Source organism: Ursus americanus, chromosome 9, assembly GCF_024610735.1.
Source record: "Ursus americanus isolate L20-20 chromosome 9, mUrsAme1.1.p, whole genome shotgun sequence".
Lineage (NCBI taxonomy): Eukaryota > Metazoa > Chordata > Mammalia > Carnivora > Ursidae > Ursus > Ursus americanus.
This window is the reverse complement of record NC_142135.1, coordinates 15,668,270-15,686,379: the sequence shown is the minus strand read 5'-3', so window position 1 is coordinate 15,686,379 and position 18,110 is coordinate 15,668,270. Positions and strand designations below refer to the sequence as shown.

General features: G+C 46.0%; 2 protein-coding genes across 3 annotated transcripts in view; one reads left to right on the top strand and one right to left on the bottom strand.

Annotated features, from left to right (window-relative positions):
* TATDN1 (TatD DNase domain containing 1) overlaps positions 1-11,043 on the bottom strand; it is a 43,888-nt gene extending 32,845 nt beyond the window's left edge. For both annotated transcript variants that reach the window (XM_045805666.2, XM_087864627.1), the window contains exon 1: positions 10,887-11,043. In XM_045805666.2, the coding sequence (XP_045661622.2) occupies positions 10,887-11,043 (157 nt within the window). The remainder of the gene's footprint in view (positions 1-10,886) is intronic.
* On the top strand, positions 11,008-17,968 carry NDUFB9 (NADH:ubiquinone oxidoreductase subunit B9). Its single transcript, XM_045805671.2, has 4 exons — positions 11,008-11,142; positions 13,661-13,853; positions 14,471-14,584; positions 17,738-17,968. Exons 1-4 carry the CDS (start codon positions 11,042-11,044, stop codon positions 17,867-17,869), a joined length of 540 nt encoding a protein of 179 aa, XP_045661627.1. The 5' UTR covers positions 11,008-11,041; the 3' UTR covers positions 17,870-17,968.
* Positions 17,969-18,110: the final 142 nt, after the last annotated feature.

Here is an 18,110-nt window from a genome sequence, read left to right as displayed (position 1 = left end):
TGCAGAAGATACGATTTGAAGGGGGCCAATGGAGTCAGCGTCTCTCATTTGGAAACATGCAAGAGCTCATATTTACAATGAGGAGAACCTGAATTGGGGTGATATAAGTAGAGATGCAGAGAACAGAATAAATTATTTCTTTTTTTCACCAAATACTATGACGACCAAGTCTGTGTCCTTACTATGTAAGGAGTTAGGGGATACAGAAGGGAGTAGGACCCAACACTTGGTCCCTGCCCTCCAGGAATTCATGGTCTCTATGCAAACTACAAATATAATATGTATTTGTGATATGTTAGACTAAGCAACACAAGGCAAGAATGTTTTCTTATTGCTACATTCCTAAAACCTAGCATAATGATTGCCACATTGTAGGAGCTCTACACATTAGTCTATAAATGCTACGTGCTTGGGAGCACAAAGAGGGGGCATTAACCATTTTGGCAAAGAGGACGAGAAAAGCCTCCCAGCAGCTGGATCTTGAACAAAGCTAAAGCTTATAAGCTGACAAACCAAATGGGCATTTGACAACACGGCTGCATGCCGGCGCCTACTGTATCTGGAAGACGGGAAGAAATTCATGGTGCCTCCAGAGCAGTGGTCCTCAGTGAAGAGCAACTTGGCAGCCCACCCCTCCTTCTATCCTCCCCTCTTGCACGGCAGTTCGCGACGTCTGCGTTCAGTTCCAGCTGGCACAACTGAGGGGAGAGTTAGTGGCGTCCAGGCTTGAGGCCACGGACGCTGCTAAATATCCTGTAACGAGCAGGGTAGCTTCCCGCAAGGAGGGAGTCTCTGACCCCAACATCAAGTGCTGTTCTTGATAAACCCTGCTGTGGAGTAAAAGGGGACCAGGGAATGACGGGAGATGAAGTCAGGCCGTGCTGGCCGTGGGCAGTAATAATAGCTTCCTTACAGGGCGCCTGGGTGGCTCAGCCAGTTGGGCGTCTGCCATCGGCTCCAGTCGAGATCCCGGGGTCCTGGGACTGAGGCTCGAGTTGGGCTCCCTGTTCAGTGGGGAGCCGGCTTCTCCCTCTCCCGCTGCCCTTCCCCCCAGCTTGTGCTCTTGCTTGAGCTCTCTCAAATAAATAAAAAATCTTTAAAAAAAAAATAATACTTTCCTTATTTAAAATACACACCTTTAGCTTTTAGCACTAGCAGAATCTCCAAGTTCATGATGGTGGGGCACTTGCCTACCTATAGACCCTTACTTTACTTCTGCTTACTTTCAGCTTCATCTTGGTATGTTCTCACTCTGATTTCTGCCAGGCTGGCCCTCAGTAAGCTGTGCTGTTTCCACCTGAAGACAGACTTGAGATGATGCATGGCGGTGGGGATGATTTACGAGATGGTGGGGAGAGTAGTCCAGACATTTGGAAAAAGCTAAAGAAAGGCACAATGCAGAAAACTCGAAAGATATTCCTGCAACAGTATATATGTCAATGGAGGGTAGGAGCCGGCACCCTTACAGGACTGTTAGCACACAAACATTGATTACAATAAATACAGCATAGGGGTTCAATGGAATGGCCCAGTTCACTCAGCATCTGCCTTTTTTTTTTTTTTCCCAATTAAGGAAAGGAAACTAGATAGGGCAGGGTGCAGACGTAAGAAAGGGAACCCAGGGGGGCGCCTGGGTGGCACAGCGGTTAAGCGTCTACCTTCGGCTCAGAGCGTGATCCCGGTGTTACGGGATCGAGCCCCACGTCAGGCTCCTCCGCTATGAGCCTGCTTCTTCCTCTCCCACTCCCCCTGCTTGTGTTCCCTCTCTCGCTGGCTGTCTCTATCTCTGTCGAATAAATAAATAAATAAATAAATAAAATCTTAAAAGAAAGGGAACCCAGGGAAGAGAGGAGAGGCTTTTCTGCCTGGAATAATCCTTCACAGGGCTCCGCCTACAATCACCCACCATGGACAATGGTTAGGAGCACAGACGTGGTCTGTAGTTCTTCTACTCATTTCCTCTTTGTACAGCAAAGAGATGAGTATTTTCCTAAAGCAATCTTTTTTACTAGAAAACAAAGTGAAAAACAAAGGAAACAAAAACAAGCAAATTTAGCAAGTAAACTTTATGATACTTATTTTAAAAGCAAATTGAGGGGATGCCTGGGTGGCTCAGTAGGTTAAGCAATAAATAAATAAAATCTTTAAAAAAAAAGTTGGACGCTTGCTTAACCTACTGAGCCACCCAGGCATCCCCTCAATTTGCTTTTAAAATAAGTATCATAAAGTTTACTTGCTAAATTTCGTGCAACTTTTTTTTTAAAGATTTTATTTATATATTTGAGGGAGAGAAAGCAAGCGAGCGTGCATAGTAGGCTCAGTAGGTTAAGCAATAAATAAATAAAATCTTAAAAAAAAAGTTGGTCGCTTGCTTAACCTACTGAGCCACCCAGGCATCCCCTCAATTTGCTTTTAAAATAAGTATCATAAAGTTTACTTGCTAAATTTCGTGCAACTTTTTTTTTAAAGATTTTATTTATATATTTGAGGGAGAGAAAGCAAGCGAGCGTGCATAGTAGGCTCAGTAGGTTAAGCAATAAATAAATAAAATCTTAAAAAAAAAGTTGGACGCTTGCTTAACCTACTGAGCCACCCAGGCATCCCCTCAATTTGCTTTTAAAATAAGTATCATAAAGTTTACTTGCTAAATTTCGTGCAACTTTTTTTTTAAAGATTTTATTTATATATTTGAGGGAGAGAAAGCAAGCGAGCGTGCATAGTAGGCTCAGTAGGTTAAGCAATAAATAAATAAAATCTTTAAAAAAAAAGTTGGACGCTTGCTTAACCTACTGAGCCACCCAGGCATCCCCTCAATTTGCTTTTAAAATAAGTATCATAAAGTTTACTTGCTAAATTTCGTGCAACTTTTTTTTTAAAGATTTTATTTATATATTTGAGGGAGAGAAAGCAAGCGAGCGTGCATAGTAGGCTCAGTAGGTTAAGCAATAAATAAATAAAATCTTAAAAAAAAAGTTGGACGCTTGCTTAACCTACTGAGCCACCCAGGCATCCCCTCAATTTGCTTTTAAAATAAGTATCATAAAGTTTACTTGCTAAATTTCGTGCAACTTTTTTTTTAAAGATTTTATTTATATATTTGAGGGAGAGAAAGCAAGCGAGCGTGCATAGTAGGCTCAGTAGGTTAAGCAATAAATAAATAAAATCTTTAAAAAAAAAGTTGGACGCTTGCTTAACCTACTGAGCCACCCAGGCATCCCCTCAATTTGCTTTTAAAATAAGTATCATAAAGTTTACTTGCTAAATTTCGTGCAACTTTTTTTTTAAAGATTTTATTTATATATTTGAGGGAGAGAAAGCAAGCGAGCGTGCATAGTAGGCTCAGTAGGTTAAGCAATAAATAAATAAAATCTTAAAAAAAAAAAGTTGGACGCTTGCTTAACCTACTGAGCCACCCAGGCATCCCCTCAATTTGCTTTTAAAATAAGTATCATAAAGTTTACTTGCTAAATTTCGTGCAACTTTTTTTTTAAAGATTTTATTTATATATTTGAGGGAGAGAAAGCAAGCGAGTGTGCATAAGCGGGAGGAGGGACAGAGGGAGAGGGACAAGCAGACTCCCACTGAGCAGGGAGCCTGACTTGGGGCTCAACTGCAGGACCCCGAGATCATGGCCTGAGCTGAATGAAGGCAGACGCTCAACCGACTGAGCCACCCAGGTACCCCAGGTGTCCAACTCTTTTTTTTTTTTTAGATTTTATTTATTTATTTGACAGAGAGAGAGACAGCAAGAGAGGAAACACAGCAGGGGGAGTGGGAGAGGGAGAAGCAGGCTTCCTGCAGAGAAGGGAGCCCAATGTGGGGCTCTATCCCAGAATGCTGGGATCATGACCTGAGCCGAAGGTAGACACTTAACGACTGAGACACCCAGGAGCCCCCCAGGTGTCCAACTCTTGATTTTGGCTCAGATCCTGGTCTTAGAAGGCCCAAGATCAGCCCCCCGTCAGGCTCCACACTCATTAGGGAGTCTGCTTGTCTCTGTCCCTCTCCCTCCCCACCGTCCCAGCTTGCACTCCCTCTCTCTAAAACAAATAAAATCTTTAAAAATAATAATTTTTAAAAGGCAAATTGAAGATTAGCTTGGGGGCTCAGTTTCTGAAGCCTTCCCATGTCCCTGTCTCAACCCTCATTGGATTGGATGCTAAATCATTCTTCAGCACTCTATGCTGAGGCAGATATGGCTGAAGCCAATTCAAGGCGATACCACTACCTCTTAGAACCCACTTCTAGCTGTGGGTCAGTCCTTCAGGCCCTAAGTCACAGTGTAGTTCAAATATCTGTATTCAGCTTTGGACCCAGGTGAGCCTTGGGCTTTAGGATACAGCTGGCTCATCTTCCCTCTGCCGCAAGAAATCTCTTCTGACTTACAGCCCTTGCTTGGCCCTTTTCTTTCTGACACAGGGTCTGCTTGAAGTGTATTCCTTAGCCAGATGTTAGAGCTGTTTTCTACCTTGAACAGAATGCTTCACCTTAGTCAGGTTTGGTGAAGGGGGTCAGAACATACTACCCCAAAATATGTCACTTTGGCGTATCAGTTATTTTGAGCTGAATGCCCTGGAGTCATCATCTTCCATTAGTTTCCCCATACATTTCCTCATCGTTGTCCCATAACTCAGACAGTTTAAGCCCTTTTATCACATTGCCACTTACGCTTTTGGCCTTCATTTTCCTTCTGAAGACTCCCATATACACAAAAAATAGCTATGCTTTTCTCCTGTTAACGTCTTATATCAGTTTAATTCTTCGACCAGCTACAGAACCTAACAGGGTAAGAGGAAGCTTTTCCTCCTCTACAGAAGCAAATACGTTCTTTTTCTGGACTTTGAGTCACTTCTGTTTCTCTAAGAAGTTCTTCTCTCCTATATTGGCTGGCCTCTGGGCCTCCCACTCCCCATCCACCTACTTCCCCGGCGAACACCGGCAGGGGGGTTAAGATAATGAACAGGCCATTATGGAGGGGTCAAAGGAAAGTTCAAATCGATCACCAAAAAGTGCACATTTCTGAGCAAGTTCCAAGAAATATGATGAAATGGAGGAACTGCAGTTATGGAAGGTCAGAATTCCTAGCATATGATGAATAAACTGAATGATGCTGGGCAAATCAGTAGGCCTTCTGGGCCTCAGTTTCCCCACTAATAGGGCATAACATTTCTCCTTCCAGGGATGAAATGTGGCTCAAGATGGAAAATGAATGTGAAAGCATTTTGCAGATTAAAAGCCCTATAAAATGTACTTAGTATTATCATTAAGCACACTATACATTCTGTAACATGCCAGTAACACATGGAATTTTAGTCAACATTAGCTACCCTGCTATACCACCTTCAGTGGTTAACACTCTCATTATTCGAGAGCCAAAGTGAGTCCATATTTTTATACCTAACTCATGATGCAACTGTGAAAATAAAGCCACTCAAAATCCTACCCATTTAACCTGTTCAAAATGTCCTAATATAGCTAATAAGGGATACTACCTTTTCAGTTAAAAAGTTCCTATCACGGGGCACCTGGGTGGCTCAGTTAAGCATCTGATACTTGGTTTTGGCTCAGGTCATGATCTCAGGGTGGTGAGATCGAGCCCCATGTCGGGTTCTGTGCTCAGCATGGAGTCGGCTTAAGATTCTCTCTTCCCCTCTGCCCCTCCTCCAGTTCGGAGAGCACGCTCTCAAATAAGTAAAATCTTTAAAAAAAAAAAAAAAAGTTCCTATCACAAGTATGTGTGTTGTCAACAAATTCAGAGAAAGTAAACAAATAATATATAAGAATCAATTTCTAGCTTGAAATAGCTTGAAAAAACTAAGAAAAATGGGGTGAAATAAGGATAGGAAGAAGACAAGGTAGAAAATGACTACTTCTGACTGGGGGGAATTGAGGGAGTCATACATTTAGTGGCATGTCATCTTGTAAGGATCAGTGATGTTTCTTTTCCATTATTATTATTTTTTTTTAGCTGGCTGGCTTTAAAAGCAGTGAACTGCTTTACTGTTAAAAACTACTTCCAGTATTACGGAGTTTTACTTCTCAAAACAAGAGTGGAAAACTGCTTGCAACCAAAACAAAACCATATATCCAAACTGATGCCTCACTGGGTCAGTAAGGATGTCCCATCACTGTCACCTGTGATCCAGGGATACAAATGGACAGTAAACAGGGCATTTAAAATTGTGTCAGATTTGCTTCGCCTTCAGATAGAACTTCAGCTTTACAGGAAATACAGGAAATCAGCAGACAGGCTAAACACCAGCACACAGCAATCAGACAAATCCAAAAGACAGACTTCTGTGGGGCAACCAGCCAAGTACTTCTCTGAGAGTGCCACGAGGAAAGAAATGTGCTACATCCAGGGGCTGGCAAGCGGCTGCAGACCAACACCTATCTTTGTTTGCCCCTGAGCTAAAAATGGTTTTACATTTTTAAATAGCTGAGGGGGAAAAAAATCAAAAGAATAGGATTTTGTGAAACATAAAAATTAAAGAAACTCAAGTTTCAGTGTCCAAAAAGTTTTACTGGAACATAGCCACACCCATCTGTTTATATGGTGTCTATGCCTGCTTTTGAGTGACAAGATCACAGTACTTGCAATAGTCATCATATGGTCCACAAATAAAAGATACATATTACATGACCCTTTAAGGAAAAAGTTGGCCAACCTCTGTGCTAGATACAAAACTTAAGGGCATCCAAGTAGGTGGCTCTGGACTGGATATGGTTTTGGACACGACCACCTTATAAAAGAGGCTCCAGACCCCTTGCCTGTTCCACCACACAAGGCACAAGAAGGCAGCAGCTAGAAACCAGGAAGAGGGTCCTCACCAGAACGCAAACATGCTAGTGCCCTGATCTTGCACTTCCCAGGCTCCAGAACTGTGAGAATACATTTCTTATTTGTAAGCCACCCAATCTGCAATATTCTCTTATAACAGTCCAGATGGACTAAGGCAATCTCTGACCTCAGCTTCTCTCTCAAGGTGTACTTACCAAGTAGGTGGATTTGATCTCCCAATCTATCAAACCTGTGCACTCCCGTCTCCCCCCGCCCCCCACCAGAACACTCCAGTCAGCCAACTCCAGCCCGGACGCCACAGTGGCCCCCTTCTGTTCTCCACCCCACCCAAGATTTATTTCAGTCATAAATCAGATCATGACACTTTAACTGGACTCCTCACTATTAGGATAAAAACCGAAGTCCTAACACGGTTGGACCCTGGCTCTGCTAATCTCTAGCTCATTCTATACCATCCTCCCACTCCTTCAGCCCCTTCCCCATTTCTCTCTCCACAGACCCACTCACTGGTCATTTTCCAGTTCCCCAAAAGTACCATGTGCCCTCTTGCCACAGGATGTTTGCACAGGCTGTTCTGTTTGGAAACTTCTGCCTTTCTTGGCCCACTTAACTCAATCTTTCAGAGCTCAGTCCAAGTGTCACTTCCGCAAGGAAACCTTTTCTGACCTGCCAGACTAAGTTTTGTTCTTCACCAAATACCCAGAGAACCATGTTCCCTTTCTTCAGTGCGCTCTTCACTGTAATTGTGGTAGAGCCATCAGTGCGTTCATGAGGCTGTCTCCACCACAAGACCGTGACCTAGTTTCTGACCACCACCGATTCCTAGCATTTAGCACACTGGATGGCACACAGTAGACTCAGTAAATACTTTAACAATACATACTTTAAAATAAATGAATGACTAGGTTGCTTAAGGGAATCAAAAAAAGAATAGGAAATATTATCCAATCCCCAGGGAAATGGAATTTATACAAAAAAGTTGGCCAAAAGCCCCAACCAGCCTGCTTCTAGGGCTACAGGGCAGGATCAGAATCCTGTTGAAAAAAGACAATTATAAATTAATGTTAGGTACCTAAAAGCTGGATGGCCCAAAGAGATCGTTATGCTACTAATTACTGTCAGCTGCTCTCTCATGGGCTCATGGAGGGGGGTGGGGACTGGTAGAATAGGAATCATCCGAAGCTGTGCTTTTCAAACTAGGGGTATTCCGGGGCACCTGGGTGGCTCAGTCAGTTAACCGTCCAACTCTTGGTTTGGGCTCAGGTCATGATCTCAGGGTCCTGCTGAGTCTGCTTGAGGATTCCCTCCCCCTCTGCCCCTTCCCCCACTTAAGCAAGCATGCACTTGGGCTCTCGAGTGCTCTAAAATAAATCAATCTCTAAAAAACAAACAAAAAACTATGGGTGTTTCACAGAGTATTTAACACTTTGAGATTTCCTGGAGTATCAATTTTACTTTGGAAAATTTAGGGGATAAAATATCTTAATTTAAAAAGGGCACTTTATTATTTCAAAGATAAACACAAAAATCCAAAGAAATGTAAATGCATCAAGAGTTACACATCACCGCTGTCACCCCCACCACCCCTGGAATATGCTTCTTTCTATGCATAAATCTATTCAACAACTAGGGAAGATAGACTTTTAACTTTTAACTCTGGCTGTCTCAGGAGAGTAGGGAAAAAATGATTCAAAATAAACCCACTTTCTTCAAGAAGTCTTTCTGAACTTATCTTACCGAAAGGTTCAAATTCCTTTACCAATTTTACCACCATGGTACTGAAACTACATATATTGTTTTACCCATTGATTCATACTTCCATTGACCATCACCGTACTGAGTCCCTGGGAAACAAACACTACTCAGTATTTGCCTTAAGAGTGTGGTCTAGTGGAAAAGACAGACACATAAATATTTAATTATAAAATAATGTGTCAAAGGGTAGAGTTATGAAGTCTGAAAGAGCAAGTAAAAATCAACCAAGCAAGAAGGTAGTCATGGGGATATCAGAGGCAAAAGTGACATTATGGTCCCAAACTGCCACTCGAAAACCTTGTTCCAGGCAAGAAAGAGCATGCCCAAGTGTTTATCAAAGATAAAACGGATGAGGCTGGAAAATAGGGCAGGGCAGAACACGGAAAGGTTTTGGACGTCAAGGTACTTCAACTACCCTGAGGACAGTAACTGAAGGATTTGAAGCAGAAGAAAACCGTAGTTGATTTTTATACAGACCACACTGAAGGCTGTATGTATGATGGATTTAAGGTGACATGACTGGAGGCAGGGATTTAGTTTTATATCACAAATAAAAAGTTGTCTTTTTCTTGTGGACTGTTTCATGGCCCTTAGCCCATCTCCCCCACTAATTATATCACAGATTGGAATAGAGAAGCAGACCGACACCACACCTGGAAATGGCTACATACCACTGAGGACAGCACCCCAACCCCACCCCAGGCTCTACCACAGCATTTTTAAACTTCTTTTGGGCACTGAAAACATTCTCCCCTGACGTTGCTTTGATTGTACATATCTCTCTAGTCTGAAAAATAACTGCACCACTCGAATCTTTCATAGTTCCATAAAGTTAGCACAGTCTCTGGAAAAGATATCGCTTAAAATAACTCTCAGATCTGGGGCGCCTGGGTGGCACAGCGGTTAAGCGTCTGCCTTCGGCTCAGGGCGTGATCCTGGCGTTATGGGATCGAGCCCCACATCAGGCTCTTCCGCTATGAGCCTGCTTCTTCCTCTCCCACTCCCCCTGCTTGTGTTCCCTCTCTCGCTGGCTGTCTCTGTGGAATAAATAAATAAAATCTTTAAAAAAAAAAATAACTCTCAGATCTAAGACTACATTTCCAATTGCCCAGTAAATGTTTCCAGCTGGATGTCCTATAAGACTCTCAAACTTAATCTAATCCACATGGATTTCACTCCATCTCCTACCACCCACTGCCAAACTAATCATGCTTCTATTTCATATTTAGGTATTTATCCCAACCCTGAGTCATCTCTGGCTGTTCACTCTCCGTTGCTGCCATAAACACAGCTGCCAAATGCTGCATATGTACATCTCTTCTACTTCTCTCTCCCTTTTCCACTGCCCTAGTTCAAGCTCGGAAATGTTTCTCCATTTCTCCCCCTACAGTAACTATCAGGATTGCCTTATTAAAGCAGAGATGTGATCATTGCCCTTTCCCACCTTCAAGTAGCTGGAAATGCCACAAAGACAAGAATCACAACCAGCTTTACTAACTGCTGTAATGCACAGCCCAAGCTTCCTGGTACATAACTGGCACTCCATGATTTACTTGAAGAAAGGCTGAAAGCCTTCCACAAAACCTCACTCTACACACCGTGAAAGTAAACTCAGCCAGACCTGTGAGTCCCAAGTTACCCTTCCGATCCTAGCTCTCACAATGTCTCCAGCTTTTCCCATGTGCCTAGTAGCAAATACTCTTACCCCTTTGGTTCCTGTCGCATTCTCCCTCTCCTGTTCTACTGATGGTGAACAGATTATTGCACATGCCAAGTAATAAAATTCGTTTTTCTCCCCACTATTTGTGTGCTCCAGTTTCCCCACCAGATGGTGATGCCAGCAGATCAGAGACCGAGTCTTTGTGCCCTGTGTTCCTACGCCGGTGTCTGGCTCCCCCGAGACGCTCAATAACTGTGCTATGAACGCGTGAATTAGTGGGTGAACTGGAGCCTCGAAGCCGTCATCCTCTCAGACACCAACAGGGGAAGGGGTGGGAGGTGCACATGGGATGGAGGGGAATACAGTGAGTGGCCTTTTTTTGGCCTACTTTTGCTTCCTTTTTTTTTTTACTGAATACAACGCATATGTTGAAAACAGCATAAATCAACTTGTACAGCTCGTTAATTTTCACAGATGAGCACACCGTGACACGAGCACCCAGGCCGAGAAGCAGAATATTAACGGCAACCAGAAGCCTCCCCGCGCCCTCTTCCCCTGAGTGCCCTCTCAACCTTCAGAAAGCCGGAGAGCTCAAGTCCTGGGCTCCCGGCCGCGGTAAGCGACGCCCATGCGTGGTCAAAAAAGCCTAAGAACCGGGAAGACGCTTACCCACGAACTTGAAGCGACTCATGTCTGCAGCGCCGGCTCCTCCCCGGCGGAAGCGGAAGTGGTCGCCGTCGTCCCGCCCTTCCGGCTGCCCCGCCCCTCGGCCCGGCCTCCGGCTTCCCGGGGTACCCCGCGGCGGCTGGACTAAGCGGGCCGTCATGGCGTTTTGCGGGCCCGGTGCCTACCTGACCCACCAGCAGAAGGTGTTGCGGCTTTATAAGCGGGCGCTCCGCCACCTGGAGTCGTATTGCGTCCACAGGTGAGAGAGGGAGAGCCGGGGCGCGGGGAGGTGACCCCGGGGATCCTCAAAGAGGCTTAGAGGCCTTGCGGGACCGAGCTGTTCAAGGACATGGGGGACGAAGTGGGAAGGTGGCCGTAGACCGGGGTTCGAATCCACGCTTCGTCGCTCCTAGTTGCGGGACCTTGACGAGTTGCTTATCTGTCCCAAGCCTCAGTTTTCTGTTCAGGAAGACCGACGCAGGACCAGCGCAGAGGGTTGCATGACGATTAAATGAAATAAAGGAGAGTGCCCAAAACTCTAGTTGTGCGTCCAGCGCTCACTGAATAAGAGCTTTCTTCTTGACCTTCTTGTTGCTAATATTAACAACAGGAATATGCATTGTTTTCTGTAGTCCTCATAACAACTCCAGGAGTTAGGGATTACTTAGCCTTATTTTGCAAGTAAGAAAGTAGGCATGGAGAGTAATTTGGCAAGGCCCTATAGCTGGTGAGTGGCCCGGCCAGGATTAAAACTCAGGTGCTAACCCCAAAGCATCACCAGTCTCCCACCTCTCCAGTCAGCTTTCCTCTTTTTAGCTTCAGACCTTTCCACTGTTTTCACATCCACATGATTCTTTACCAGCCATGTCATTCTCTTCTCTCCATCTGAGAGTAGTCTTAAACATAGATTTTTCGTGACCTGGATGCAGTGCATGATGGGGTAGCAACCCGGATGTGTGGATGCCGCCACTGCCTCATCGGAATCCTGAAGCCTAGTTCCAGGATAAGGGCTCCTGGGAGAAACCTCTAACCGATGGAAAACTAAGGTCTGGAAAAATTGTGGAGGGTATCCTTAAAGCCCAGATTGCGTATTTGTGATTATTGGAAAGTCATTGACCTAATTCTCTTTGCTAGACAAAAAGATGGCCAGGTTCATTGTTGTAAGATTGTTAGTTTCTTCCCTAATTTTTCCTTATTAATTCAGCTGACAAAATTTGCAACTCGGGTTCTGTGCCAGCTACTGATAAACAAAAATTAAGTCCTCTTTATCAGCTGTAGCAGCTCACGGATTAATGGGGAAGATGGACACGTAAACAAATAGATAACAATTGTCAATCTTATAAAGATGAAGGAAGTTGAGCTGTCTAGAATTCAGGTAACACTGAACTGCATCTGGGAATATTAAAGTCCATAGTCCTGGAGGAGAGATGAAAGCGTCTCCTATGATAACACTGACTCAGCGGTTTTTAAGTCTCACTGATGTCCTCTCCCAGGACTTTTATTGTCCGTTTGTCCTCAGTGCTATTTGTTCTCCATGGTTCCATCCCAGGTCCTTGTTGGTGGTGTGTATGCTTTGGGCAGCCTCATCTGATGCTGGGAGTTGAGTTACCGCCTATGCTCACTTGTCCCTAGAGCTGTTTTCCAGTTATTTGTTAGATAACCTGCAGTTCTCTGAAACTCAGCTTGTCTTAATGCCTTAAAACCAAACTCAAAACTACTTCATTCTGATTCTCTTCCCAAATGCTCTGTCTCAGCTAATAGCATTATTAGTAATTCAGTCACTCAGCTTTAAGTCTTAGAATTGTTCTTAAGTACTCCCTACTGATTCGGCTGCAGTGACAAGTGACACGTGCTTGTGTGCTGTGTTTATTTGGACACTGATTTGGTAATTCTCTCCGCAGTGTAATAATACTGTAGTTGACATTGAGCAGAGGCGGGTACCAGGCGCTATCTGAAGTGTGTTGATGTTTTTCAGTCATCAAATCTTCAGGATACCTTTTAAGATCTAGATCCTGTTATTAACACTTCTGTAGAGGAGGAACCCATGGCTTAAAGATGTAAACTTACCCCAGATTACACAGCTAGTAAGTTTAGTCTGAAGCGATCTGATTTTAGCAGACACTCTCATAATTCTGTAATGTAAATGTTTCTCTCCTGTCTCCTACCATCACAGTTGCCTGCTTCAGGCCCTTCTCATCTGTGGCTTGGGTTACTGTCAAAGCGAAATGATCTCTCCCTACTGTTTGTTCTAGAACCCGACCTTAACTTGCCTACAATCGTGCAGTTAGTGTCAGAATTAGGATTCAAAGCCAGGTGTGTGTGATTCAAACAATACTGTTTCCACTGTGTAACACCACCCTTCCTACTCATCTTTGTATCTCCAGAATTCAGCACAGTGCCTATGTAGCACAAGGGAGGAGGAGCCTCAGTAAGTTGTTCAGTGAGTGTTGAATGATCCTACAGAGGCCAGAGTTTTCCTCTTTTGCAGATTATCATTTTTGGTGTGTTTGAATCAGCGTTCCTTTTTGGGATGAGATGGGGGAAAGGTGGTTAGGTTGTGTTTATTACAGTATTTTTTTGCTGCTGCAGCCGTGGGGGGGCCTGCCAAGGAAACAGTCATCATGATGTGGCTGCTCCACTGGCAGGGTCTGGGGCGGCTCCAGGCAGGTCTGCTGCACGTTCAGAAGACGTTAGTGGAAGACAGCCTCTTGTCAGACGGTAATCCTGCTCAGTTGAGTCGATCACATTTCTAATCTCCAAAACCATTTTGGTTAAAGGGACAAATACCGGTACTTTGCTTGTTTGATGAGAGCCCGGTTTGAAGAACACAAGAATGAGAAGGACATGGTGAAGGCCGCACAGCTGCTGAGGGCGGCCGAGGAAGAATTCTGGCACAACCAGCATCCTCAGCCTTACATCTTCCCTGAGTCTCCGGGAGGGACGTCCTACGAGAGATATGACTGTTACAAGGTAGGTGAGCGCTGCAGTGGTGACCGCCTTCGGGGAGGCAGACAGACTTCTCCCGTCCCAGACCTCAGCCCCAAATCCGCTTGCCCCGTTAGGGACAGCTAGGTACATTTTTTTCCAGCCAGTGGTAAGTACTTTCCTATTTCCGGGTGTCCGTTTTTTCTGTCCCAGGTGACATTCAGCCTTGTCTTTCTGGGTTCAGCTCCAAGGTCTTACAATATCTTTTTGGCAAAGCCGTGTGCTAAATTACTTGGTATATAATTCGTTTGGGGATCTTAAAGTTAACCAGTTCGGCTTGGTGCTAGTATTTCCGAGCAATTACAGGTAGCATTACCGCGTGGCGTCAAGCCGCTCTGGGTATTGAGAGAATGCTGACCAGAGAAGAATGGTGCCAGCTGTCCTCGAACTGACCCTGAGGTTTCTGAGCCCTTGGCTCTTTGAGATGTTCTTTACATCGGTGCCAGCTTGCCCTCTCCTGTTCGTTGTGCAGTGCCTGAAATGTCTGATGCTTGCAATGGTTGTAAGAATCCACCGTCATTTTTGCCTTCTGCCTCCAGAGCAGGCCCTGCGGGTGGCCTGTCCGGGCCTCCTGTGGGCTGACGCGGTGACTTCCCCGACAGGTGCCCGAGTGGTGCTTAGATGACTGGCATCCCTCCGAGAAGGCGATGTATCCTGATTACTTTGCCAAGAGAGAGCAGTGGAAGAAGCTGCGGATGGAAAGCTGGGAGCGGGAGGTGAGTCTTCCATGCCTTTCGCTGCGCGGCTTGGCCCACGTGGTGAGCGCCCGAAGGGGCTCAGGCCCTTCCCCAGGGGCAGAGGTCCAGAGTCCAGTTACGACAGGTACCGCGGCCGCTTGCCTCTTGGATATGCTTGCGTTTCCATATGTGGTAAATGGCAGCTGCACAGCCTTCTTGCAAACAGCTGGCAGGGCGTCGCTGGTCTTGTTGGGTTTTCTGCTCCCTGATCTTGCCTCTCCCCTCCTTCCCCTCAGTCTTCTGCCTGACCTTCTTGCGGCACCCTCCTGTCCCTGAACTTTCCTCTCCAGCAGCGCCTTGGACGTTTTTCATTCATGATCTCTGACTTAAATTTTGAAAAGCTCTCAGCTTTACCGTAGCGTGAAGAAAATATTGGCGAGGGCAAGGGGAGAAGTGGAGAGGTCAGTTGGGGTGGTTGCATAATCTTCTGATTACGGCAGCTGGCACCAGGGGGTACAGTGAGTAGGGAAAGAGATCGAATCAGGGTATCATTGGGAGGGATATGAAGACTGACTGGATGTGGGGGACACATGAGGAACAGGAAGGACTCGAGAATCAGATCCACCTGGAGTTTGGTGGTGGTCTGTGGAGATAACGAAGAGGGAAAATCGGGCGCCAGTCACTTAAGCATCCGACTCGGGATTTCTGCTCAGGTCGTGATCTCAGGGTTGTGAGATGGAGCCCCGTGTACGGCTCCACGCTCAGTGGGGAATCTGCTTCTCTGTCCATGTGTGCTCTTTCTCTCCCTCTCTTCTCTGACTCTCTCAAATAAATCTTTAAAAAAAATAAGGGAAAAACCAGCGTCAGAGGGACAAGTAAGTGTTTGGTTTTAAATTTGTTGAATTTGAGAATCCTGTGAGACACCAAGTGAGATGTTATCGACAGGCGACTTCGGGTGTAGGGACCTGGAACTCCAAGGAGGGATTTGAGCTCAAAACAAATTTGTGAGTTATCCATTGTTTTAGAAGCCACAGAAATGTAGGAGATCCGTGAGCGAGAGGAGAGAGAGAGCGGAAAAGTCACAGGCGCTCCCACTTGTGGAGGCGAGGAAAGGAGGCAGCAAAGCACCCAGCAAGGGGGAGAGGTGACCTCGAGTCCTAGAGAAAGGGATTCAGGAACGGCCGGTCAGCGTTGGGCTTTGCTGAAAGTGGCTAAAAGGTGGAAATAACCTCCACAGATTGTGGCTTCTGGAAGGGCATTCGTGACCTTGGTGAGAACCTTTTCTAGAGGGTTTAATCACACTGGTAGGAGTGAGCAGAAGATAGAAGACAGCGGTGGGGGGAGGGGGGAATTCTTGAGAAGTTTCGCTGGAAAAGTAACTGGAGGCCAAGGCATTATTTGGTTTTAAGATAAGTGATGCATGTGTGCTGAGAGAAGGTTCGGGTTGAAGCAGGGTGGAAGAGGTCAAGGAGGAAAGCTTTCGAGAAGAGCGACGAGATCCCAAGCATGTGTGGAGGCCTTTGAAAGAACGGGTTCTTCCTCCATTAGAATTGTACCCCAGATGCACGTACAGACGTCTGGGCTAGAAGTTTTGGCGATGGGAAAATGGGGGTTCTATGTGATGGCTTCTCTGTTTTAGCAAAGAGGAAAAGGCGTCAAGTGGGCGCAGCTTGGTCAGAGAATGTGGAAAAGACGTGGGAGTCACGCGGAGGGTGAGCTCGCCGGAGATAATACTAGGGTTGCCAGGTAGTGCTGAAGGCCCGTTCGATTGGAATAATCAATGTGTTGTGACATTGGTTCCAGTACTTTCTTCTTTCTAGCAACACCAGCTGTCTGGGTGCAGTCTGGAAGGTGGATGGTGTGTGTCCGGTGGAGAGTGTCAAGAGATTAGAGGTTATTCCAGAGGGAATGACTGTCATGATGGGACGGAAGTGGGTGAAGCAGGCACAGGGACAGGCTGATGCAGAGAAGGACAAACTGGGTCGGAGGATCTGTGAACTGGCCATTTCTGAGTTTCAAAAAGCATTTTCAAGGGGACATTTAAGCACATGAGCTGGAGAGGGGTTCTGTGGTTAGATGGTGGGATATTTGATTCATGATTTTTTTTTTTTTTTAAGATTTTAGAGAGAGAGTGCTCGCTCAAGCTGTGGGAGGGGCAGAGGGAGAGAATCCTCCAGCAAACTCCCTGCTCAGCGCCGAGCCCAATGTGGGGCTCGATCCCAGGACCCCGAGATCATGACCTGAGCCAAAACCAAGTGTCAGACTCTCCCTTGACAGCCACCCCGGCGCCCCTGATTCATGAGTTTGAGTCATACGGGTTCTGGTGATACGGGTTCCAGGGTGTTGACTGCAGGAAGTCCTTGGCCAGGGTGAAGTGAGAGGAGAGTCACTGTGACCAAGGAGGGCAGTGCTTGCTAAGAAGTGTCTCGTTTGGAAACGGGAGGTGTGTGCGTTCATGGAGGTCCCGCAGTCGGTCCCTGATAACCTCCTCTTCTCCACAAAACTGTCTTTACCTAGTTCGTCTCGCTGACGTTATTCAGCACAACAGCACGTATGCTTGAGACTCACGTCACCCACGATCCAGAATTGAGTTTTCTGGAGGAAGCTTTAGAAAACTATTGATGTGGGGAGTGGGTCTCTTCCGTGTCCTCCTCTATCGGGACAGTGACCGTCTGGGAGATCACTGGAGCTGGGGGCGGGCGGGCAGCATCAGGCTGAGCGGGGCACATTTCCCATGTGATTTCATGGTATCTCTTGTCCTGGTTGCTCCGGGGGAAGGGGGGGCTTTAAAATTAACATCTCTAATATATATGAATTAAGGTTTCCTAATGGTGCTTTTAGAGAGCACTTAGCTGAGACATAAAAGTAAATATTTTCTGTGGGGGGACAGGTAGGGGACCATAACGAAGGGACTGGGACTTAGGTAATAGTCACAGTCTTGCATCATGAGTAAGAGACGGGATGGGAGGGTTTCTCCACTTCGCTGTTTTCAGAATGGGAAAACCTTTACGGAGAATTGTTTTTCTGAGTTAAACTGTGGGTATAAACGTAATGCAGGTATATATAAAAAACACGCCAGTGGTGAAGACCAGAATGCGTGTAAATGTGACACGGACACAAAGCTGCTACTTCACGGCTGCAGATTTTTCCAGTTGGTTGGACTCTAATTGTCCCTCCCTCCCCCCTTTCTAGGTTAAGCAGCTGCAGGAGGAAACCCCGGTCGGTGGTCCCAACACTGAAGCTTTGCCCCCGGCCCGGAAGGAAGGTGATCTGCCCCCGCTGTGGTGGCACATTGTGACCAGGCCCCGGGAGCGGCCCATGTAGAGGGAGAGGAAGACACCGCACCAGTCAGTCGCGCTCGCAAGTGAACGAAGTTACAGAACATGGACGCACTTGCCCTAATAAAAGTTACTCAACATGGAATGACTGCTGTGTTCTTCTGAGGGTTAGCGCGACACCAAGCGCCTGTGCCCCTTGCAGCTAGAAGAACGGGAAGTGTGGTCAGGTGTCCCTGTCCCAGGACGTCCTGTTGCAACACGTGTCACCAGGGAAAAGAGCAGAACCA

Bases quoted from the DNA above. Each gene is read 5' to 3' on its own strand.
- NDUFB9 (XM_045805671.2), top strand. From the start codon at position 11,042: ATGGCGTTTTGCGGGCCCGGTGCCTACCTGACCCACCAGCAGAAGGTG. The intron at 13,854-14,470 runs GTAGGTGAGCGC...CTTCCCCGACAG, and splicing joins AGAGATATGACTGTTACAAG to GTGCCCGAGTGGTGCTTAGA. The intron at 14,585-17,737 runs GTGAGTCTTCCA...CCCCCTTTCTAG, and splicing joins TGGAAAGCTGGGAGCGGGAG to GTTAAGCAGCTGCAGGAGGA.